General features: G+C 48.3%; 1 protein-coding gene across 1 annotated transcript in view; it reads right to left on the bottom strand.

Moving 5' to 3' along the window:
* Nucleotides 1–22,216, bottom strand: part of LOC149428323 (adenylate cyclase type 5-like) — a 102,875-nt gene extending 80,659 nt beyond the window's left edge. Inside the window, exons 1-3 of the mRNA XM_089667511.1 lie at nucleotides 22,121–22,216; nucleotides 16,324–16,473; nucleotides 5,460–5,581 (exon numbers count right to left, since the gene is read on the bottom strand). Coding sequence (XP_089523637.1) covers nucleotides 5,460–5,542 — 83 coding nt within the window. The 5' untranslated portion in view covers nucleotides 5,543–5,581; nucleotides 16,324–16,473; nucleotides 22,121–22,216. The remainder of the gene's footprint in view (nucleotides 1–5,459; nucleotides 5,582–16,323; nucleotides 16,474–22,120) is intronic.
* Between the last annotated feature and the right edge of the window lie 281 nt (nucleotides 22,217–22,497).

The following is a 22,497-nucleotide window of genomic DNA, read 5'->3' as shown; positions in this document are numbered from 1 at the left end:
CATTTTTTGCTATACGACGCTGCGTTACTGTAACTGACAATTGCGCAGTCATGCAACGCCGCGCCCAAATGAAATGTACGTCCTTTTTTTCCCACGAATTGAGCTTTCTCTCGGCGGTATTTCATCGCCTGTGCGGTTTTTATGATTTTGCGCTATAAGCAATAAAAAAAATCGACAATTTTGAGAAAAAAAAACTATATTTTGAACTTTTTGCTCCAGTTAAAAAAAAAAATTTAAAAAAAAATCAAATTTCGTCATAAATTTCGGCCAAAAGGTATCCCGCTCCGTGTCTTCGCTAAAAAAAAAATCCCGAAACGTTCAAATGAATCGGTTTACGTGAAAGTTATAGCGTTTACAAATGGCGGGATAGATACTGGGATTTTTTCTTTTTACCAGTAATGGCGGCGATCAGCGACTTATAGAGGGACTGCGGCGGGCATTCTGACACGGGGGGGTGGGGGGGGGGACTGGCTTGGTGTCATTGACATCCCCAGTGACACCAATACAGTGATCAGGGCTAATAAAAGACTCTGACACTGTACTAATGGCACTGGGCAGGAGGGGTTAACGTGAGGGGCGCTCAAAGGGTTAACTGTGTGCTGGGAGGGTTTTACTAGGGGGCGGGGTCTGTGTGCTTCACTGTAATCACACTGCTGTGGGTGGCTGTGCTGTGCAGTGTGCCGGAGCCAACAGGGAGGAGGACGGTTAGTAAACAAAACAGTCTTCCTCCCCATCAGTGACTTTTGGTAATCACCGGGCGCTGGCGGGTAATTACCGTCTGGGACCCGGCGTGAATGGCGGCGCGGGTAGGGCGTGCGCGCGTCTCGTGTGCGCCCCCTACCCGTAACATGCAAAAATCACGTATACATATATATATATGCAATTTTGTGCACAGGTGCCGCCCTGTAGCAATATATCTTCTATAGGGCGGTCCTTAAGTGGTGAAAAAGACGAAGAGCCGGCGCATAGCTGCCCTTGTGGAGGATGGAGCGCCGAGAGCGCCAATCACAGCACCACCGCACTCGGGACTGGGGGGGGGGGAGAGGGGGGAGAGAAAATCAGTTCCAGGGATGGCCTTCTACTTCATTTTGGTTTTTAAGTAGGTCCCACTTCCCACCCTGTAGGACGTCTTGGTCTTCCGGAAAGCTCTGCAATGTAAAAGCGATCCTAGTGACCAATTAGCCACTGGATTGATTTTACAAGCGGCGGGAAGGGTAGCCCCTCCCCTTCTCCCATCCACAGCTCTATGGTGCCTTCCTGAGCCCTCCCATCCAATCAGGGAGCCCGGTGCTTCCGCCGGATTACCAGCGAGCTGAACAGGGGACCGGATATGTCCCCGAGCATCTCTATGGTGTAAAGCCAGCCACACACGAGTAGATTTTCGGACGAGAATATTCGTGAATGGACGAATGTCGTTCGAAAATTGTCTTTTGCTTTTGACATTCGAGTTTAAAATGAATGTGATTTCTGAACGATCACCGCACAAAAAATTTGATCAAGAAAAGTTTTCCTTCCCCCCCCCGCCACTAACGATTAGAAAATCAAAACAAATGTTCTTGAAATGAAAAATCCCGTATGAAAATCTATGTGTGTATGACCGGCCTAAGAAACCGGAAACGAGGAGGATTTTTGGCTCGGGAAAGAACCCGATCAGGCCGATTTTGGTGCGGTCTCTCAGTAAAGAGGACCTGTCACTGCCCATTGCTATCACAGGAGGTATTTACATTCCTTGTGACAGCAAAAAATAAAAAATAAATAAAGGGACAGTGTAAAAAAAAAAAATTAAAATAATTAAAAAAAAATTTTTTTTTTGCTTACAAACTTTTTTATTGGAAAAAGTTTTGCATAATAACCCGAGAGGTTAACAGTTGCAATACATAAATAGAACAACAGATATACAGAGAGATAGACTCCAGAGAGAGATATCATATTCCCCCCCCCCCCCTCCGGGTACAAATCATTAGTAAGACCTCAGCTGGAATATGCAGTTCAGTTTTGGGCTCTGATTCACAAAAGAACATTGGGGAACTGGAGGAAGTACAGAGAAGGGAAACTAGACTGATACGAGGTATAGAGGAGATCAGCACATAAGGGGGGATATGATCTCCATGTATAATACATAAGGGGGGGATATGATCTCCATGTATAATACATAAGGGGGGATATGATCTCCATGTATAATACATAAGGGGGATATGATCTCCATGTATAATACATAAGGGGGGATATGATCTCCATGTATAATACATAAGGGGGATATGATCTCCATGTATAATACATAAGGGGGGATATGATCTCCATGTATAATACATAAGGGGGGATATGATCTCCATGTATAATACATAAGGGGGGGATATGATCTCCATGTATAATACATAAGGGGGATATGATCTCCATGTATAATACATAAGGGGGGATATGATCTCCATGTATAATACATAAGGGGGGGATATGATCACCATGTATAATACATAAGGGGGGGATATGATCTCCATGTATAATACATAAGGGGGGATATGATCTCCATGTATAATACATAAGGGGGGGATATGATCACCATGTATAATACATAAGGGGGGATATGATCTCCATGTATAATACATAAGGGGGATATGATCTCCATGTATAATACATAAGGGGGGGGGATATGATCTCCATGTATAATACATAAGGGGGGATATGATCTCCATGTATAATACATAAGGGGGGGATATGATCTCCATGTATAATACATAAGGGGGGTATGATCTCCATGTATAATACATAAGGGGGGATATGATCTCCATGTATAATACATAAGGGGGGGATATGATCACCATGTATAATACATAAGGGGGGATATGATCTCCATGTATAATACATAAGGGGGATATGATCTCCATGTAAAATACATAAGGGGGGGATATGATTTCCATGTATAATACATAAGGGGGGGATATGATCTCCATGTATAATACATAAGGGGGGATATGATCTCCATGTATAATACATAAGGGGGATATGATTTCCATGTATAATACATAAGGGGGGATATGATCACCATGTATAATACATAAGGGGGGGGATATGATCTCCATGTATAATACATAAGGGGGGATATGATCTCCATGTATAATACATAAGGGGGGATATGATCTCCATGTATAATACATAAGGGGGGATATGATCTCCATGTATAATACATAAGGGGGGGATATGATCTCCATGTATAATACATAAGGGGGGATATGATCCCCATGTATAATACATAAGGGGGGATATGATCCCCATGTATAATACATAAGGGGGGATATGATCTCCATGTATAATACATAAGGAGGGGTATGATCTCCATGTATAATACATAAGGGGGGATATGATCTCCATGTATAATACATAAGGGGGGTATGATCTCCATGTATAATACATAAGGGGGGATATGATCTCCATGTATAATACATAAGGGGGGGATATGATCTCCATGTATAATACATAAGGGGGATATGATCTCCATGTATAATACATAAGGGGGGGGATATGATCTCCATGTATAATACATAAGGGGGGTATATGATCTCCATGTATAATACATAAGGGGGGATATGATCTCCATGTATAATACATAAGGGAGGGATATGATCTCCATGTATAATACATAAGGGGGGATATGATCACCATGTATAATACATAAGGGGGATATGATCACCATGTATAATACATAAGGGGGATATGATCTCCATGTATAATACATAAGGGGGGATATGATCTCCATGTATAATACATAAGGGGGGGATATGATCACCATGTATAATACATAAGGGGGATATGATCTCCATGTATAATACATAAGGGGGGGATATGATCTCCATGTATAATACATAAGGGGGGATATGATCTCCATGTATAATACATAAGGGGGGATATGATCTCCATGTATAATACATAAGGGGGGGATATGATCTCCATGTATAATACATAAGGGGGGATATGATCTCTATGTATAATACATAAGGGGGGATATGATCTCCATGTATAATACATAAGGGGGGATATGATCTCCATGTATAATACATAAGGGGGGATATGATCTCCATGTATAATACATAAGGAGGGGATATGATCTCCATGTATAATACATAAGGGGGATATGATCTCCATGTATAATACATAAGGGGGGGGATATGATCTCCATGTATAATACATAAGGGGGATATGATCTCCATGTATAATACATAAGGGGGGGATATGATCACCATGTATAATACATAAGGGGGATATGATCTCCATGTATAATACATAAGGGGGGATATGATCTCTATGTATAATACATAAGGGGGGATATGATCTCCATGTATAATACATAAGGGGGGATATGATCTCCATGTATAATACATAAGGGGGATATGATCTCCATGTATAATACATAAGGGGGGGGGATATGATCTCCATGTATAATACATAAGGGGGGATATGATCACCATGTATAATACATAAGGGGGGGGATATGATCTCCATGTATAATACATAAGGGGGGATTTGATCTCCATGTATAATACATAAGGGGGGATATGATCTCCATGTATAATACATAAGGGGGGATATGATCTCCATGTATAATACATCAGTGGTTCATATAGTGAACTCGGTGTAGTTATTCCCCCTGAGGTCATCACAGAGGACAAGGGGGCGCTCTTTACGTCTGGAGGAAAAGAAATTTAATCTCCAAACACGGAAAGGTTTCTTCACAGTAAGAGCTGTGAGAATGTGGAATAGACTCCCTCCAGAGTTGGTTGTGGCCAGCTCAGTGAATTGCTGTAGGAAAGTCCTGGATTCTTTCTTGGATACACAGAATATAACTGGATATAACATTTATAGGGAAAGTTGATCCAGGGAATATCTGATTGCCTCTCGGGGGATCAGGAAGGAATTTGTTTCCCTGCAGGAGCAGACTGGATCGTGCTTTGCTGGGGTTTTGCCTTCCTCTGGATCAACTGTGGGTGGAGGATTATAACTTGTTTTTCTGTGGTTGAACTGGATGGACTTTTGTCTTTTTTCAGCCAGACTAACTATGTAACATAACATTTTGGAAGTATTACAACAAATCTATATCTTAATTTAAGTAAGATATACAAAATATATGTCTGCTTGTTACTTCCCACTTCAAGAAGCAAGTGATAACATTTTTTTTAGAGCCCCCCCCCATGCTGGTGCGCACAGGTCGTAGCCAGGGGCCCCCAGGCAATAGGGGATCATGGGGCCCCTGTGTCCTTGCCCAAACTCAAAAAAGCCTATGAAAAAGGTACCAGGAGCATCTCATGGGGCCCTCTACTGACCCCGGGCCCTCGGCAGTGCCTGAGTTTCCAAACGGTCAGTCCGCCCCTGGTTGTAGCTATGTTTCACAGGGAAGAAGAGGCTGGAGGTCCATCGAGGACACCTCTGATTGGATCATAACTCTCATCATCTCAGTCATCTCCTCCTACCTGACATTGTCATGTTTCTGGATGTAGATCTTGTGGAACATCATATCTTCCTGCTTGGCGTTGATGTCAGCCTTCATCTCCATGGCGACATGGCGGGGAAGTACGGACAGCAGAAGCCGCTCCTGGTGGGCGAAATAAAATCTGATTACCAACATTGTACAGTTGTCACTAGAGATGAGCGAATCGAACTTGGCGAAGTGGAATTCGTTTCGAATATTAGCAAAATTTCGATTTGCGCCGAATCCGAAAATTAGCAGACTTCGGATGCGCGAATCGAAATTTTTCCAAAAATGGCGGCGACATGTGCGGCGACGGAGCGGGGATCTGTGGGAAGGCGCGCAGACAAAGCGCGCTGACCCATAATGCATTCATTCATGACATGTGATCGCATTAGCCAATCAGCAGCCAGCACTGTGTAATGGTCGAGCTATAAATTACGGCCATTTTAGAATTCTCCATTAGCCTCCAGTCATTCAAGAAAGACAGACCACCTGTCTGTATTGAGGGACAGAGTTAGGGCCACAGAATCGTTACTTAGGGACACAGAACCGTTACTTAGGGCCACAGAATCGTTACTTAGGGACACAGAACCGTTACTTAGGGACACAGAACCGTTACTTAGGGACACAGAACCGTTACTTAGGGACACAGAATTGTTACTCAGGGACAGACACAGAATTGTTACTGAGGGACACAGAATTGTTACTGAGGGACACAGAATTGTTACTCAGGGACACAGAATTGTTACTCAGGGACACATAATTGTTACTGAGGGACACAGAATTGTTACTGAGGGACTCAAAATTGTTACTGAGGGACTCAGAATTGTTACTGAGGGACACAGAATTGTTACTGAGGGACACAGAATTGTTACTGAGGGACAGACACAGAATTGTTACTGAGGGACACAGAATTGTTACTGAGGGACAGACACAGAATTGTTACTGAGGGACACAGAATTGTTACTGAGGGACACAGAATTGTTACTCAGGGACACAGAATTGTTACTGAGGGACACAGAATTGTTACTGAGGGACACAGAATTGTTACTCAGGGACAGACACAGAATTGTTACTGAGGGACACAGAATTGTTACTGAGGGACACAGAATTGTTACTGAGGGACACAGAATTGTTACTCAGGGACAGACACAGAATTGTTACTGAGGGACACAGAATTGTTACTGAGGGACACAGAATTGTTACTCAGGGACAGACACAGAATTGTTACTGAGGGACACAGAATAGTTACTGAGGGACACAGAATTGTTACTAAGGGACACAGAATTGTTACTCAGGGACACATAATTGTTACTCAGGGACAGACACAGAATTGTTACTGAGGGACACAGAATTGTTACTGAGGGACACAGAATTGTTACTGAGGGACAGACACAGAATTGTTACTGAGGGACACAGAATTGTTACTGAGGGACACAGAATTGTTACCGAGGGACACAGAATTGTTACCGAGGGACTCAGAATTGTTACTGAGGGACACAGAATTGTTACTGAGGGACACAGAATTGTTACTGAGGGACAGACACAGAATTGTTACTGAGGGACACAGAATTGTTACTGAGGGACACAGAATTGTTACTGAGGGACAGACACAGAATTGTTACTGAGGGACACAGAATTGTTACTGAGGGACACAGAATTGTTACTGAGGGACACAGAATTGTTACTGAGGGACACAGAATTGTTACTCAGGGACACAGAATTGTTACTGAGGGACACAGAATTGTTACTGAGGGACACAGAATTGTTACTGAGGGACACAGAATTGTTACTCAGGGACACAGAATCGTTGAATTAAAGAGTATGTCAGACAACATGCAGAGGAGTGGCAGAGGAGGCAATGTTTTAGGAGCGAGCAGACGTGGCAGCAGAGGAAGGGGTCGAGGCAGCACTATTCGCAGCCAGAGGCCAGTGCTCCCGGTGTCATCCAGCGGTCGTGTCTCCACCGACAACCCTGCCGTCATCGATTGGTTGGCTCAGTCGTCTTCCTCTTCCCAGGTCACCTCTGACACCTACAGCCAACGGTCGGTGGGTACGTCAGACACAACCGTTAGTTGGCATGGCCCGGGAGCAAGCCCACTGAAATCACGTGTCCTCTACCTGCCCCTGTCCTTTGGTGTTCCCTCACCAAGCGAAGTATCGCATGCTGTGGGCTCAGCCCCACTGTACAGTGAGGAAGAGCTAACAGAGGGCAGTCAGGAACGGGGGGAGACATCTGCCTCTTCAGCAGCCAGGCGAAGAAGTACTGGCGAGGAGAGTGGCTCGGTAGCCGGTCTAGAGACAGGACTGTCTCCTGACCCACACGCAGCCGAGGGGGCTAGTAGTGAGGCGGAGACCCTAATTGATGATGATGAGGCTGATCGCACTTGGCAGCCTCGTCGTCATCAGGCTATTGCTTCCGCATCATCAGGAGAAGAGGGTGCCAGCTTGGCAGTGAGCAAAACAGTCGGTGGGTTGCCCAGGAGGCAGCAGGGTCGCAGCAGTGTCAGTGGAGGCAAACGGCCACGGAGTAGAGCACCAGCTCCACTGCAGCCTACCACCACGGCCAGTAGTGGTGCCGGTGCGCACGGAGGAAGTAGCAGTCAGCCAGTGAGGAGTATCGGGGGCAAAGTTTCCTACTCGGCGGTGTGGCAATTTTTTGTCAAGCCGCCCGAGGAAGTAAACGTAGCCGTATGTCGACTATGTGGCCAGAAAGTCAAGCGTGGCCAGGGGGCCCATGTTGGGACTACAGCGTTGCGTGAGCATATGCAGCGTCGCCATTTGGTGGCCTGGGAAAACCGTGATAAAGATACGGCGGTTCTGCCTGCCTCCTCATGCTGCTGCCAGGTCCAGAGTGTCTCATGGGTCCCTGTACGGCCTCCCATTGCTGCTGTCTCCATCGCCACACTCTGCCATGTGCCACTTTCAGGTCTCCTCACACTGCTGGTGTGTTCCATTTTGTCATAGGGTGCTGGCAGATTACGGGCCTCCCATTGCTGCTGCCAGGCCCGTAATCTGCCATGGGCCCCTGTACCGCCTCCTCATGCTGCTGCCAGGTCCAGAGTCTCTCATGGGTCCCTGTACGGCCTCCCATTTCTGCTGTCTCCATCGCCACACTCTGCCATGTGCCACTTTCAGGTCTCCTCGCACTGCTGGTGTGTTCCATTTTGTCATAGGGTGCTGGCAGATTACGGGCCTCCCATTGCTGCTGCCAGGCCCGTAATCTGCCATGGGCTCCCGTACCGCCTCCTCATGCTGTGACGTTGCAACAAGGTGGAATTCAACCCTACACATGTTAGACCGCCTTTACGAACAGCGAAAGGCCATCACCGATTTCCTGATGTTACAAGCAGATAAAGGTACTCCCTGTGTAACTTAGATGTCAGCCATTGGCAGCTCATGCGTGACACCTGCCGCTTGCTCAGGCCCTTTGAGGAGGCCACGCTATTCGTGAGTCGGCAGGACTATGGGATGAACGACGTCATTCCTCTGTTGCACGTCCTGGAACAAATGCTGTTAACAATGGCTGGTCAGGGTGCGGTAGACGTGGCGCACAGATCTCAACGCCACATGACCCCTGTGGGGGCAGGACAGGAAGAAGAGGAGGAGGTAGAGGAGGACATTGGTGCTCAGGAATTATTGAGTGAAATGGGTGGTTTTTCCACTCAGCGGACAGGAGTGGAGGAGCAGGAGCATCTGGTAGAGGAGGAGGAGGAGGAGACAGAGGACCCAGACGCACCGTGGCAGTATGCTGTGGAGATGGAGGCAGGGAGTCCCTCGCATTCCTTGGCACAAATGGCCCATAGCATGCTCGCTTGCTTGCGTAGCGACAGCCGAATAATAACCATCAGACAGAGGGATGACTTTTGGCTGTCCACCTTGTTGGACCCTCACTACCGTTCAAAAATGGTGGCCTTTTTCACACCTGCTGAGAGGGAGGCCAAAATAAAGTACTATAAAAACCACCTATGTAGTCAGCTGGTCTCTGAGGATGGACGTTGGAGCAGAAAGGCAGACACTGTGGGCCCTGTGCGCTCGCGTTCCGCTGCCATGGCAGCAGGGGAAGGGTGGGGTGGTAGGAGCAGTGGCAGCTCCACCAGCAGCAGCTGCCTCAGTCTGCAGTCGATGATGAGTAGCTTTCTTCACCAGCGCAGTGAGGAAACTACTAACCAGCCGCAGCAGCAGCAGCATCAGGTGGACCTGGAGCAGGACCTCAAACAACAGGCTTGGGCCTACTTGGACAGCACCCTGCCAACCGAGGTAGACAATCCCCTTGACTACTGGGCAACGAAACTTGACCTTTGGCCCCAACTAGCTGAATTTGCCCTTGAAAGGCTGTCATGCCAGGCCAGTAGCGTGGCATCGGAGCGCGTGTTTAGTGCGGCAGGAGGTATTGTAACTCCGCGGAGGACACGACTGTCCACCCAAAGTGTGGAGAGACTCACGTTTGTGAAAATGAATCAGGCGTGGATTAGTCTGGATTTCAAACCACCAGTTCCTGACACAACTGACTAAATCCGCCATGAATCATGCCTCAAACATGTTATTATTTTTAACATAGGCCTCTGTATGGCCTTCAATTTAAGCTGCTTACGCTTCGCCACTCTGTCATGGGCCCCTGTACCACCTCCTCTTGCTGCTGCCAGGTCCAGAGTGTCTCATGGGTCCCTGTACGGCCTCCCATTGCTGCTGTCAGGCCCGTAATCTGCCATGGGCCCCCGTACCGCCTCCTCTTACTGCTGCCAGGTCCAGAGTGTCTCATGGGTCCCTGTACGGCCTCCCATTGCTGCTGACTTCATCGCCACACTCTGCCATGTGCCACTTTCAGGTCTCCTTACACTGTTGGTGGGTTCCATTTTGTCATAGGGTGCTGGCAGATTACGGGCCTCCCATTGCTGCTGCCAGGCCCGTAATCTGCCATGGGCCCCTGTACCGCCTCCTCATGCTGCTGCCAGGTCCAGAGTCTCTCATGGGTCCCTGTACGGCCTCCCATTGCTGCTGTCTCCATCGCCACACTCTGCCATGTGCCACTTTCAGGTCTCCTCACACACTGCTGGTTTCCATTTTGTCATAGGGTGCTGTATGGCCTCCCATTGCTGCTGCCTCCACCGCCACACTGTGGCTCCACACTCTGGTTTTGGCCCCGTGACTGCCCAAATGAGTGAAGTGTGTGGTGATTCTAAGATCGATGGCACTCATCTGCATGTCATACTGACTGACAGTATTATTTCTCTTCCCCAGCAGACTCCAAGGGCATTTAAATTAAAGGTACAGTGTTCTGCACTAATATAAAGGCTCTCTGAAGCCTAGAAACACCCTTTTATAAGTTAAATTTGCAGCGAATATATTCGCATCGAATCGAATTTATTCCTCGAATTCGCCGAATCAGCCGAATCGAATTCTTGAATACTTCGCTCATCTCTAGTTCTCCCGGGATATCTGATCTTTCCAGGCCAACATATTGTAAATTGTGGACAATGCGGTCACCGACCTGACCGCTGACTCAACCTGACCACACTTACGGATTGTTCCATTAGAGTACACGGCACACCTTGATAGGGGGAGGCAAGAGCAAGAACTTGGGGGTGTAGGTGATCACTGACCACGCCCACTAAATGCATCAACGGAGTGAGAGCTATTCATCCTGAGAAATTGCGTTTACGTTCAATCTGCGATCATCCTCACAAAACTGAATGTTATTCCGCTTTGTTCTATCCGGGTCGAATGTTCTTCATTCAAAAGAATAGTGTGAATCGGGATATTACCTTTTTATGGCCACTAGATGGAGTCGACGTTTATAGCAAATAGGATTTTATTTCCTGTGTGTATCAGCTCCATCTAGTGGTATTTCCCCGATTTGCACTGTTGTTAGGAAAGGAGAACATCCAGCCTGGAGAGGAAGCAGCCCAGTAACATTCGGCATTTGCACAGCATGAATGTTTGTGCAGTTTCACCCATGTTTTCCACACACACATATTATATTTTTACTAAGGGTGGAGTCAGGTTTGGGATTGGGGGGGGGGGGGGGGGGGGGTAGAGCAGGCACCTGCCCTGGGAGCAGGAGTGTTGGGGGGGGGGGGGGGGCGCTGCCGAGTTGGCCGCTCTTCCCGCTCCTTACTGACAGGAGTGACTGCAGTAGCACTCCTGTCAGAAGGAGCAGCAACAGATGACTGCTACTGAAGGGAGGATTCGGCTTTTTTCTCCATTCAGCCTGCATGAGGTGGAAAAGATCCGGCGCTGAGATGGAGAAATGTCCTCAGTCTCAGAATGGCGCTGCTGAGGAAGAAGGGAGGACTGGGTCCTTCTTCCTCTCTTGTCACATGACCAGAGAGAGGAAAGAGACATTGTGAGTACTGATCTGCCAGTACAAGGGAGAAGGGGGGGGGGGTAATAACTCAGAAGTATGGGGACAACTTATGTAAAAGGAGACTCTATTGGGGACACCTGATGTACAGGAGGACTCTATTGGGGACACCTGATGTACAGGAGGACTCTATTGGGGACACCTGATTTAAAGGAGGACTCTATTGGGGACACCTGATGTACAGGAGGACTCTATTGGGGACACCTGATGTAAAGGGGGACTCTATTGGGGACACCTGATTTAAAGGAGGACTCTATTGGGGACACCTGATGTACAGGAGGACTCTATTGGGGACACCTGATGTACAGGAGGACTCTATTGGGGACACCTGATGTAAAGGGGGACTATATTGGGGACACCTAAATTAAAGGAGGACTCTATTGGGGACACCTGATGTACAGGAGGACTCTATTGGGGACACCTGATGTAAAGGGGGACTCTATTGGGGACACCTGATGTAAAGGGGGACTCTATTGAGGGCACCTGATGTTAAGGGGGACTCTATTGGGGACACCTGATGTAAAGTGGGACTCTATTGAGGACACCTGATGTACAGGAGGGCTCTACTAAGACACCTGATGTATAGGAGGACGCTATTGGGGACACCTGATGTAAAAGGGAGACTATTGGGGACACCTGATGTAAAGGGGGACTCTATTGGGGACACCTGATGTAAAGGGGGACTCTATTGGGGACACCTGATGTAAAGGGGGACTCTATTGGGGACACCTGATGTAAAGGAGAACTCTACTGAGGACACCTGATGTAAAGGAGGACCCTACTGAGGACACCTTATGTAAAGGGGGTCCTTCTTCCTGTACTGATCTGCCAGTACAAGGGAGAAGAGGGGGGAGTAACAATTCAGGAGCATGGAGACAACTTATGTAAAAGGAGACTCTATTGAGGACACCTGATGTACAGGAGGACTCTACTGGGGACACCTGATGTAAAGGGAGACTCTATTGGGGACACCTGATGTAAAGGGAGACTCTACTGGGGACACCTGATGTAAAGGGAGACTCTATTGGGGACACCTGATGTAAAGGGGGACTCTATTGGGGACACCTGATGTAAAGGATGACTCTATTGGGGACACCTGATGTAAAGGGGGAGTTTATTGGGGACACCTGATGTAAAGGGGGACTTTATTGGGGACATCTGATGTAAAGGGGGACTTTATTGGGGGGCACCTGGTGTAAAGATGAACCCTATTGGTGACACCTGACCTATAGGGGGACTCTATTGGGGACACCTGATGTAAAGGGGGACTCTAATGGGGACACCCGATGTAAAGGGGGACTCTAATGGGGACACCCGATGTAAAGGGGGACTCTATTGGGGACTCCACCTGGCGGGGGGGAGCACAATTCGCCATCTTCACCCTGGGCATTGAATGATCTTGTCCCGGCACGGGGGGGAGATGTCCTTCAAGCCATTCATAGAATCACAAGGTGAAAACATCTCTGTGTAGACTGAGAAGAGAACACAATATACATCAGCCAATAGTATCTGGTGGGGGGGGGGGGGATGCTCTGTTCTGGAGCAGACAGCCAGCCAGCAAGCATGATGAAAGAAGAGGGGAGGAGCTTCAAGGTAGCCTATCACCATCTCTGCATTACACAGAGCTCAGCCAATAGGAGAGGGATGCCACAAGTGATAGAACAAAGATTTGCTCATAACAGGATCACGTGATTTATAGAGGGGGAGGGGGATGATCTGCACTCGGGTTACATTGTTACATTCCAGGAATAATAAAACCTGCAGTCAATCGTCACCGATAAATCGAGGTTGGGGTGAAGAACAATCCAGCAGTGTGTGAGGTGGAGAGGAATACTCCCTGACATACCAGGAGAGATATATTTGTAGTCTAGCTGGTGGCCGTTGGGAGCCGCACCGCCGGAGCCTCTCTAACTCCATCCCATCCCAGCTATTCTCTCTTTCCAAACACAACGGAGAGGGCGCCACCATCCAAGTGCAGCTCTATTAGTAATCAAAGTAATAAAAACCATGAATGCACTCAGTGCAGGGCATGGGAAGGCCAGCATGTACACAGCACATGGTGCTCAGTCCCAGTTGGACACGGAGCCCAGAACTGATCCGAATTCCCCAGGGAAGCGGCCTGTCCATGCAGAGTCGCACCAGGAAGCTGCTGGATACCAGGCGGCAATAGGTGAACCAGGGTGGAGCGCAGAGCCATGCAATGAAGCAGCTGGGAGTTCCGGACTCGGCAAGGCATATCAAACGTTGCTATGGGCGTGGCTACGCGTTTCAGGCTTCCACCCTGGTTAACCTATTGCAGGGGTGGGCAAACTGCGGCTCTCCAGCTGCTGTGGAACTACATTTCCCATGAGGCACTGCAAAGACCGGAAGTTACAAGCATGACTCCTATGACTTTTGCAGAGGCATGATGGAACTTGTAGTCCTGCAACAGCTGGAGAGCCGCAGTTTGCCCACCCCTGACCTATTGCATATGTCGGCCGCTTCCCTGAGGAACTCTACCGATTGGCTCTGGGCTCCATGTCCTTTTCCTATCTGGACTGAGGGATGATGTGCTGTGTACATACTGGCTTTCCCGCATCCTGCAGGGAGTGCATAGATGTTTTTTTTTATGACTTTGATTTACTAATAAAGCTACACTTAGATCGTGGCGCCCTCTCTCTTCTGTTCATTTTACGTGAACTAGAGTTTCCTAAGACCCTGGAGCTGCAACTGTCACCAAGCGAAGTGGAAGTGGGGGGGGGGTGAATGCACCATTCTCATCTTGCGTGTTGGTGAATGATGGTTTTGGTGTTTGGCTGTCAGGGCCCCGGGTATGACCAGAGGTGTGTGGACTGACACAGGGAAACGCAGGCTGCAGGTATAGTATAAACAATACAATTTATTCAAGACTAAACAATACATAAACACTGCAAACAAACCAAACCTCCAACAGATAACAATAAGAACAATACTAAACGTAGTCAGTTGGGCCGGGTCGGTAGCAAACGGGCAGGCAAGGTACAAGGAGCAGGCGGAAGAGTAGTCAGGAATAGCCGAGGTCGGTACAGGCAGAGTTCAGGCAGAGTCAGGATTCAAGCAGGCAGGATCAGGATACAGGGGCCAAGGGAAACTATACACCAAGGCACTGACTGCAGGTCTGGCCACTCCTTAAATACACCTCCTGCAATCAGCCTTAGGTGATGACTTGATTGCAGGAGTGAGCTTCTGGCTGCTGAGAGCACCCGCTGGCCAGCCCTGGTACTGCAGCCCACACGGCCGGTGAGTCCCACCACCAGTGGTGAGTCCATCCCTGACATTGGCTCTGTAGGATCTGCAGCATTTAGAAAAGCTTTATAGTAGCAATAAAAATATAATAGAAAAGTGAGCGCTCTCTGGTCAGCAGCTAAAGCACCAAAGGCAACCAATATAAAACCTTGTCAGAAACATAATAAATGAGTGCAGCGCTGAAATAATAGAAAGTATTATAATTGACTGTCCAAAATTAAATAATTCCAATAAGATGCCCAGGATATGTAAAATGAAGGTGACAGTCTGTGCAGAGAAATGGTGCGAAATCACAATAAAATCCAGTAGTGGTGCTCCAAATAGTGTGGTAAAATTACGCACTCACCAGATGCGTAATTTAAATACGCACTCACCAGATGCGTAATTTAAATCTGCATTGTATGAACCAGTAGAGGTCTCCTCTATGGATATGGATCTGGTCTGGGGCAAGGATAATTCTCCCTCAATGTGGGTGGTGTTGTCAGGAGCACTCAGGAAAGTAAAGGATCCAGCTGGCCAGAGGTCCCTTTAAGGGATGGATGGGTGCAGATGCCTGCTTACAGGAACTCCCTTCTCTGGATTCAGTAGGTGGCTGGATCAAGCGGGTTCTAGAAGCAAATAGCTCCTTCTGCCTGATGTGTAGTGATCGGCGTCTGAGCCTCCTTTGTGTAAGAAACTACTTCTAGAGGCAGGAAATCCACCTGGGTGATCTTGGAGACTCCAAGTTTAATGTCTTCTTCTGGTTGACTCAGAATCTCACGCGCTTCAGAACTATTTACTTCTAGAGCCCGCTTGATCCAGCCACCTCCTGAATCCAGAGAAGGGAGTTCCTGTAAGCAGGCATCTGCACCCATCCCAGGGACTTCTGGCCAGCTGGATCCTTTACTTTCGTGAGTGCTCCTGACAACATCACCCACATTGAGGGAGGATTATCCTTGCCCCAGACCAGATCCATATCCATAGAGGAAACCTCTACTGATTCATACAAAGCGCATTTAAATTACGCATCTGGTGAGTGCGTATTTAAATTATGCATCTGGTGAGTGCGTAATTTTACCAGACTATTTGGAGCACCACTACTGGATTTTATTGTGATTTTGCACCATTTATCTGCACAGACTGTTACAGTTTTTACATATCCTGGGCATCTTATTGGAATTATTTAATTTTGGACAGTCAATTATAATACTTTCTATTATTTCAGGGCTGCACTTATTTATAAGAAAAGGTTTCCTACCTGTTGCTGGTTCTCCCTCTGGGAATGGAGTCGCGCCTGGATGCATTCTCGGGTCTCCTGGAAGGCCTGTCGCTGCGACACCTCCGCAGGGTAATGAGTGCAGATCCCAACAATATTCGTGCACAAGAAAATCAGCACATTCGACACCACCTGCAAGAAGAGCACAGACCATGAGACTCAGCACAGGGCAAGGGTGTCGGTGCTCCAGCCCCTTCCTCCAGACAACCGCTCAGTGGGGCAGATCACCAAAATCTGATGTGATGTAGACAGAAAGAGAATGAGAAGAAGAAAATATACAATAAATATTCTTTTGATGAAAGGAAACACTTCTGCCGTGTAACACTGGGGTCCCAGGCCAGGACTCATTACATATTCAGGCTCTACTTCCTTCTACAAGTAGTTTTGCACAGTGATTGTGCTTTACTGTTCTCTCAACACAAATATATCAGCCTGTCTGTACAGAAACTACACCCCATGGCCCCAATTTATGGAGCTTCAAATAAAACTCGAAGAACTGTGGCCAGGCTGTGGACATTTAATGATTTACATATCCTTAACAAGCTGTACATGAGCTCTAAAACAAGCCGTCACTCACCTCTGTCGCTGCAGGCACTGTGGAACAATTCATTCTCAAGGTTTATAGCAGAAAGATGATGAAACGGGGGACTCTATTGATGACACCTGATATAAAGGGGGACTCTACTGGGGACACCTGATGTAAAGGGGGACTCTACTGGGGACACCTGATGTAAAGGGGGACTCTACTGGGGACACCTGATGTAAAGGGGGACTCTACTGGGGACACCTAATGTAAAGGGGGACTCTACTGGGGACACCTGATGTAAAGGGGACTCTACTGGGGAAACCTGGTGGAAAGGGGGACTCTACTGGGGACACCTGGTGGAAAGGGGGACTCTACTGGGGACACCTGGTGGAAAGGGGGACTCTACTGGGGACACCTGATGTAAAGGGGACTATACTGGGGGCACCTGATGTAAAGAGGGACTCTACTGGGGACACCTGGTGGAAAAGGGGACTCTACTAAGGACACCTGGTGGAAAGGGGGACTCTACTGGGGACACCTAGTGGAAAGGGGGACTATACTGGAGGGCACCTGATGTAAAGGGGGACTATACTGAGAGAACCTGATGTAAAGGGGGACTATACTAGGGACACCTGATGTAAAGGGGGACTATACTGGGGACACCTGATATAAAAGGGGACTATACTGGGGACACCTGATGTAAAGGGGGACTATACTGGGGACACCTGATATAAAAGGGGACTATACTGGGGACACCTGATGTAAAGGGGGACTCTTGGGGACACCTGATGTAAAGAGAGACTCTACTGGGGACTCCACCTGGTGGGGGAGGGGCGCAATTCACCATCTTCACCTTGGGCACTAGATGACCTTGTCCTGGCACTGGGTGGATTGTGCTTTACTGTTCCTCTCAACACAAATCTGTCAGCCTGTCTGTACAGAAACTACACCCCATGGCCCCAATTTATGGAGCTTCACATAAAACTCGAAGTGCTGTGGCCAGGCTGTGGACATTTAATGATTTACATATCCTTAACAAGCTGTATATGAGCTATAAAACAAGCCATCACTGACCTCTGTCGCTGCAGGCACTGTGAAACAATTCATTCTCAAGTTTTATAGCAGAAAGACTTTTATTATTCTCACTTTCATTTCAGCAGCTCAACTGCCCCCTACCAGCAGTGACTCAGCAGCTCAGATCCTCCTGCTCCCCCTCTCAGCAGTGACTCAGCAGCTCAGATCTCCCTGTTCCCCCTACCAGCAGTGACTCAGCAGCTCAGGTCCCCCTGCTCCCCCTCTCAGCAGTGACTCAGCAGCTCAGATCCCCCTCTCGGCAGTGACTCAGCAGCTCAGATCCCCATGTTCCCCCTCTCAGTAGTGACTCAGCAGCCCAGATCCCCCCCGTCCCCCCTCTCAGCAGTGATTCAGCAGCTCAGATCCCCCTGTCCCCCCTCTCAGCAGTGACTCAGCAGTTCAGATCTACCTGCACCCCCTCTTAGCAGTGACTCTGCTCCCCATGCACCTCTTCTCAGCAGTGACTCAGAACCTCAGATCCCCCTGCTTACCCTCTTAGCAGTGACTCAGCAGCTCAGATCCCCCTGTCCCCCCTCCCAGCAGTGACTCAACAGCTCAGATTCCCCTGTTCCCCCTCTTAGCAGTGACTCAGCAACTCAGGTCCCCATGTTCCCCTTCTCAGCAGTGACTCAGCAGCTCAGATACCCCCGTTCCCCCTCTCGGCAGTGACTCAGCAGCTCAGATCCTCCTGTCCCCCCTCTCAGCAGTGACTCAGCAGCTCAGATCCCCCTGTCCCCCCTCTCAGCAGTGACTCAGCAGCTCAGATCCCCCTGTCCCCCCTCTCAGCAGTGACTCAGCAGCTCAGATCCCCCTGTCCCCCCTCTCAGCAGTGACTCAGCAGCTCAGATCCCCCTCTCAGCAGTGACTCAGCAGCTCAGATCCCCCTGTCCCCCCTCTCAGCAGTGACTCAGCAGCTCAGATCCCCCTGTCCCCCCTCTCAGCAGTGACTCAGCAGCTCAGATCCCCCTCTCAGCAGTGACTCAGCAGCTCAGATCCCCATGTTCCCCCTCTCAGCAGTGACTCAGCAGCTCAGATCCCCCTGTCCCCCCTCTCAGCAGTGACTCAGCAGCTCAGATCCCCCTGTCCCACCTCTCAGCAGTGACTCAGCAGCTCAGATCCCCCTGTCCCCCCTCTCAGCAGTGACTCAGCAGCTCAGATCCCCCTCTCAGCAGTGACTCAGCAGCTCAGATCCCCATGTTCCCCCTCTCAGCAGTGACTCAGCAGCTCAGATCCCCCTGTCCCCCCTCTCAGCAGTGAATCAGTGGCATTTCCAACTTTGTAGCCTCTAATGTATACACAGAGCAGTTACACAGTAAGAGGGGAGAGAGCAGAGTGATGAAAGGACTTCACTGGATGTCTATGCAAATGTGAAGAACTGCTCCACAGTGGCAGAAACTAAAGAGCTCAGTGAGAGCTCATGTCAAAGCTGGTGAGGAATATCTGATTGCCCCCGGCCTGGCCACAGCTTTACTTAAAGGGCCGGTTCACACTCCATGCGTTTCAGTTGCTTTTTTTTCTGCATCCAAAATGCACGGAAAGTCGGTGATCTGGTTGTCAGTGTCATAGTTCACATCGGCGCTCGCAGTTCCAGAGCGTTCTGGGTGCAGAAAAAAAAAAAAAGTAGAACAGGCGGCATTTTGCCTGTAAAAAACTGTACTGGAACGTGGTAAAACGCATCAAAAACACACCGGAACGCACCAAAAACACACACGTCCCTACTTACATTGAAGAAAAAGAGAAGAACTGGAATGCATAAAAAGCGCACTGGAATGCGTCAAAAACACAAAAAACAAACTGGAAAGCGGCAAAAACGCGCATGCAAAAACACCTCTGGAGCGCACATGTCCATACTAAACTGAAGAAAAAGAGAGGAGAAAAAATGAACTAGAACTGGAACGCATATAAAGTGCACTGGAATGCATAAAAACACATAAAAAATGAACTGGAAAGCGCCACAAACGCGTCAAAGACGCGCATACAAAAACACCTCTGGAGCGCACATGTCCCTACTTAAATTGAAGAAAAAGAGAGGGGGAAAATGTAAGTGGCATACATAAAAAGCGCACTGGGACGCGTCAAAAATGCATCAAAAACTAACTGGAAACCGCCAAAAATGTGTATGCAAAAACAGATCTGGATGAAAGAAAAAGAGAGGGGTAAAAAATGAACTGGAACGCATAAAAAGCGTGCTGGAATGCGTCAAAAACACATAAAAAACGAACCGGAAAGCGCCAAAAATGCGTCAAAAACGCGCATGCAAAAACACCTCTGGAACGCACATGTCCCTATTTAAACTGAAGAAAAAAAGAGAGGGGGAGAAATTAACTGAAATGCATAAAAAGCGCACTGGAACATGTCAAAAACACATCAAAATAACTGGAAAGCGCCAAAAACACATAACAAATGTGCATGCAAAAAACGCATCTGGAACGCACACGTCCCTACTTAAATTGAAGTAGAAGAGAGGGGGAAAAAATTAACTGGAATGCATAAAAAGCGCACTGGAACGAGTCAAAAACGACCTGAAAAGTGCCCAAAATGCATAAAAAATGCACATGCAAAAAACGCATCTGGAACGCACATGTCCCTACTTGAATTGAAGAAGAAGGGAGGGGAAAAATGAACTGGAATGCATAAAAAGCGTGCTGGAATGAGTAAAAAACGCAGCGAAATAACTGGAAAGCGCCAAAAACGCGTCAAAAATGCGCATGCAAAAAAACGCATCTGGAATGAACATGTCCCTACTTAAATGAAAGAAAAAGAGAGGGGAAAAATGAACTGGAATGCATAAAAAGCGCACTGGAACGAGTCAAAAACACATAGAAAACGAACTGGAAAGCGCCAAAAACGCATCAAAAATGCACATGTAAAAAACGCATCTGGAACGCACATGTCCCTACTTAAATTGAAGAAGAGAGGGGAAAAAGTGAACTGGAATGCATAAAATGCGCACTGGAGTGAGTCAAAAATGAACTGGAAAGCGCCAAAACCACGTCAAAAATGCGCATGCAAAAAACACCTCTGGAATGCACATGTCCATACTTAAACTGAAGAAAAAGAGAGGGGGAAAGCGCACTGGAACGCGTCAAAAACAAACTGGAAAGTGCTCAAAACGCGTCAAAAACGCACATGCAAAAAACGCGTCTAGAACTCACATGTCCCTAGTTACTTTGAAGAAAAGGAGAGGGGGAAAAATGAACTGGAGTGCATGAAAAGCGCACTGGAAAGTGCCCAAACGCATCAAAAACGCATCTGGACTGCGTTTCTATAGTGTGAACCGGCCCTCGAGCGCCGTAATGTGCACTTTAGGCACGCTGAAGCATCTCACCAAATATTATCGGGTATAATTTCAGCCCGCCTTAAGCGTCGTTAAGCGCGCCTTGCTGCAACTTGATTAGGAGGTTTGTGGCTAACTGGTTTTATCTCAGCAGTCACTGATCAGGGTGGTTCACTGTAGCGCTCGATACCCACAGAAAGTGAACATATATATAGAACTCCATAAAATACTGGAAACGCCCCCAGCGGCGACTTTGCGGTAAAATTACAGGGATGGCTGAAATCGCGTTGTCGCCGGAAGGACGCGGCGGTTTCGCTTTCAGCGGACAGCCAGAATTAGCGGATGGATTGATTGGATTACTCCTGCCTGAATATTGTCAGCGCACACGGCGCGGCGCGCGGACTTTTCAGCTTCCAGCGGATGCTGGTGTTGCTATGGAAACACACATTTTTTTCCCATCCTCCTTTCTGCGATACCCAGCGATCTGCGGGAGACGAGGCGGATTTCGCGATACGTCACGGCGCGTCGGAGTATTTCTCGCCAATATCAATGCGGAGATCGCTCGGCTCTGAACAGAAAATAAACGGCTTTCAGCCCACGCACGGCGCACTTCAACTCAGCCAGATCCGTCTCCTGAAAAAATACCACAAAGAGGGATCAGAGCGCGTTCATCGATGGCCGGCCTGCCGCTCCGCGGACGCCGTGACATTTGGCGCGCAGCGAGAGTCGTAAAGCCGTAATTATAGAAAGAGAGCGAAACGCGTAACTCCTGACTTTCTGGGAAGAGGGACGTTTATCACAGCGGGAGTTCCCAGGACACAGACACGGCCCGTCGCATCTCCGGCTCCGTCACCTCCTTTTATGTACGGAGCCGAGCTGTCCTCAGTATATATAATGTGTACCTCGTGTCCTCCATATGTAATGAGGTGTCACCGAGACGTGTCCAGGGACTGATCACCGCTCAGAGATCACATGACTCCCCCTCACAGAGATCACATGACTCCCCCTCACCGCTCACAGAGATCACATGACTCCCCCTCACAGAGATCACATGACTCCCCCTCACAGAGATCACATGACTCCCCCTCACCGCTCACAGAGATCACATGACTCCCCCTCACAGAGATCACATGACTCCCCCTCACCGCTCACAGAGATCACATGACTCCCCCTCACCGCTCACAGAGATCACATGACTCGCCCACAAGGCCTGCACCCCTCTACATTCATTCCCCCCAAATTCATTAACCAATCCTTTCTCTGTACCTAACCCCCCCAA

Source organism: Staurois parvus, unplaced genomic scaffold, assembly GCF_062004578.1.
Source record: "Staurois parvus isolate SC_StPar_1 unplaced genomic scaffold, SC_StPar_1.0 ptg003312l, whole genome shotgun sequence".
NCBI lineage: Eukaryota > Metazoa > Chordata > Amphibia > Anura > Ranidae > Staurois > Staurois parvus.
Note: the sequence above shows the minus strand (reverse complement) of the source record. Positions and strands in the feature narration are given on the sequence as shown.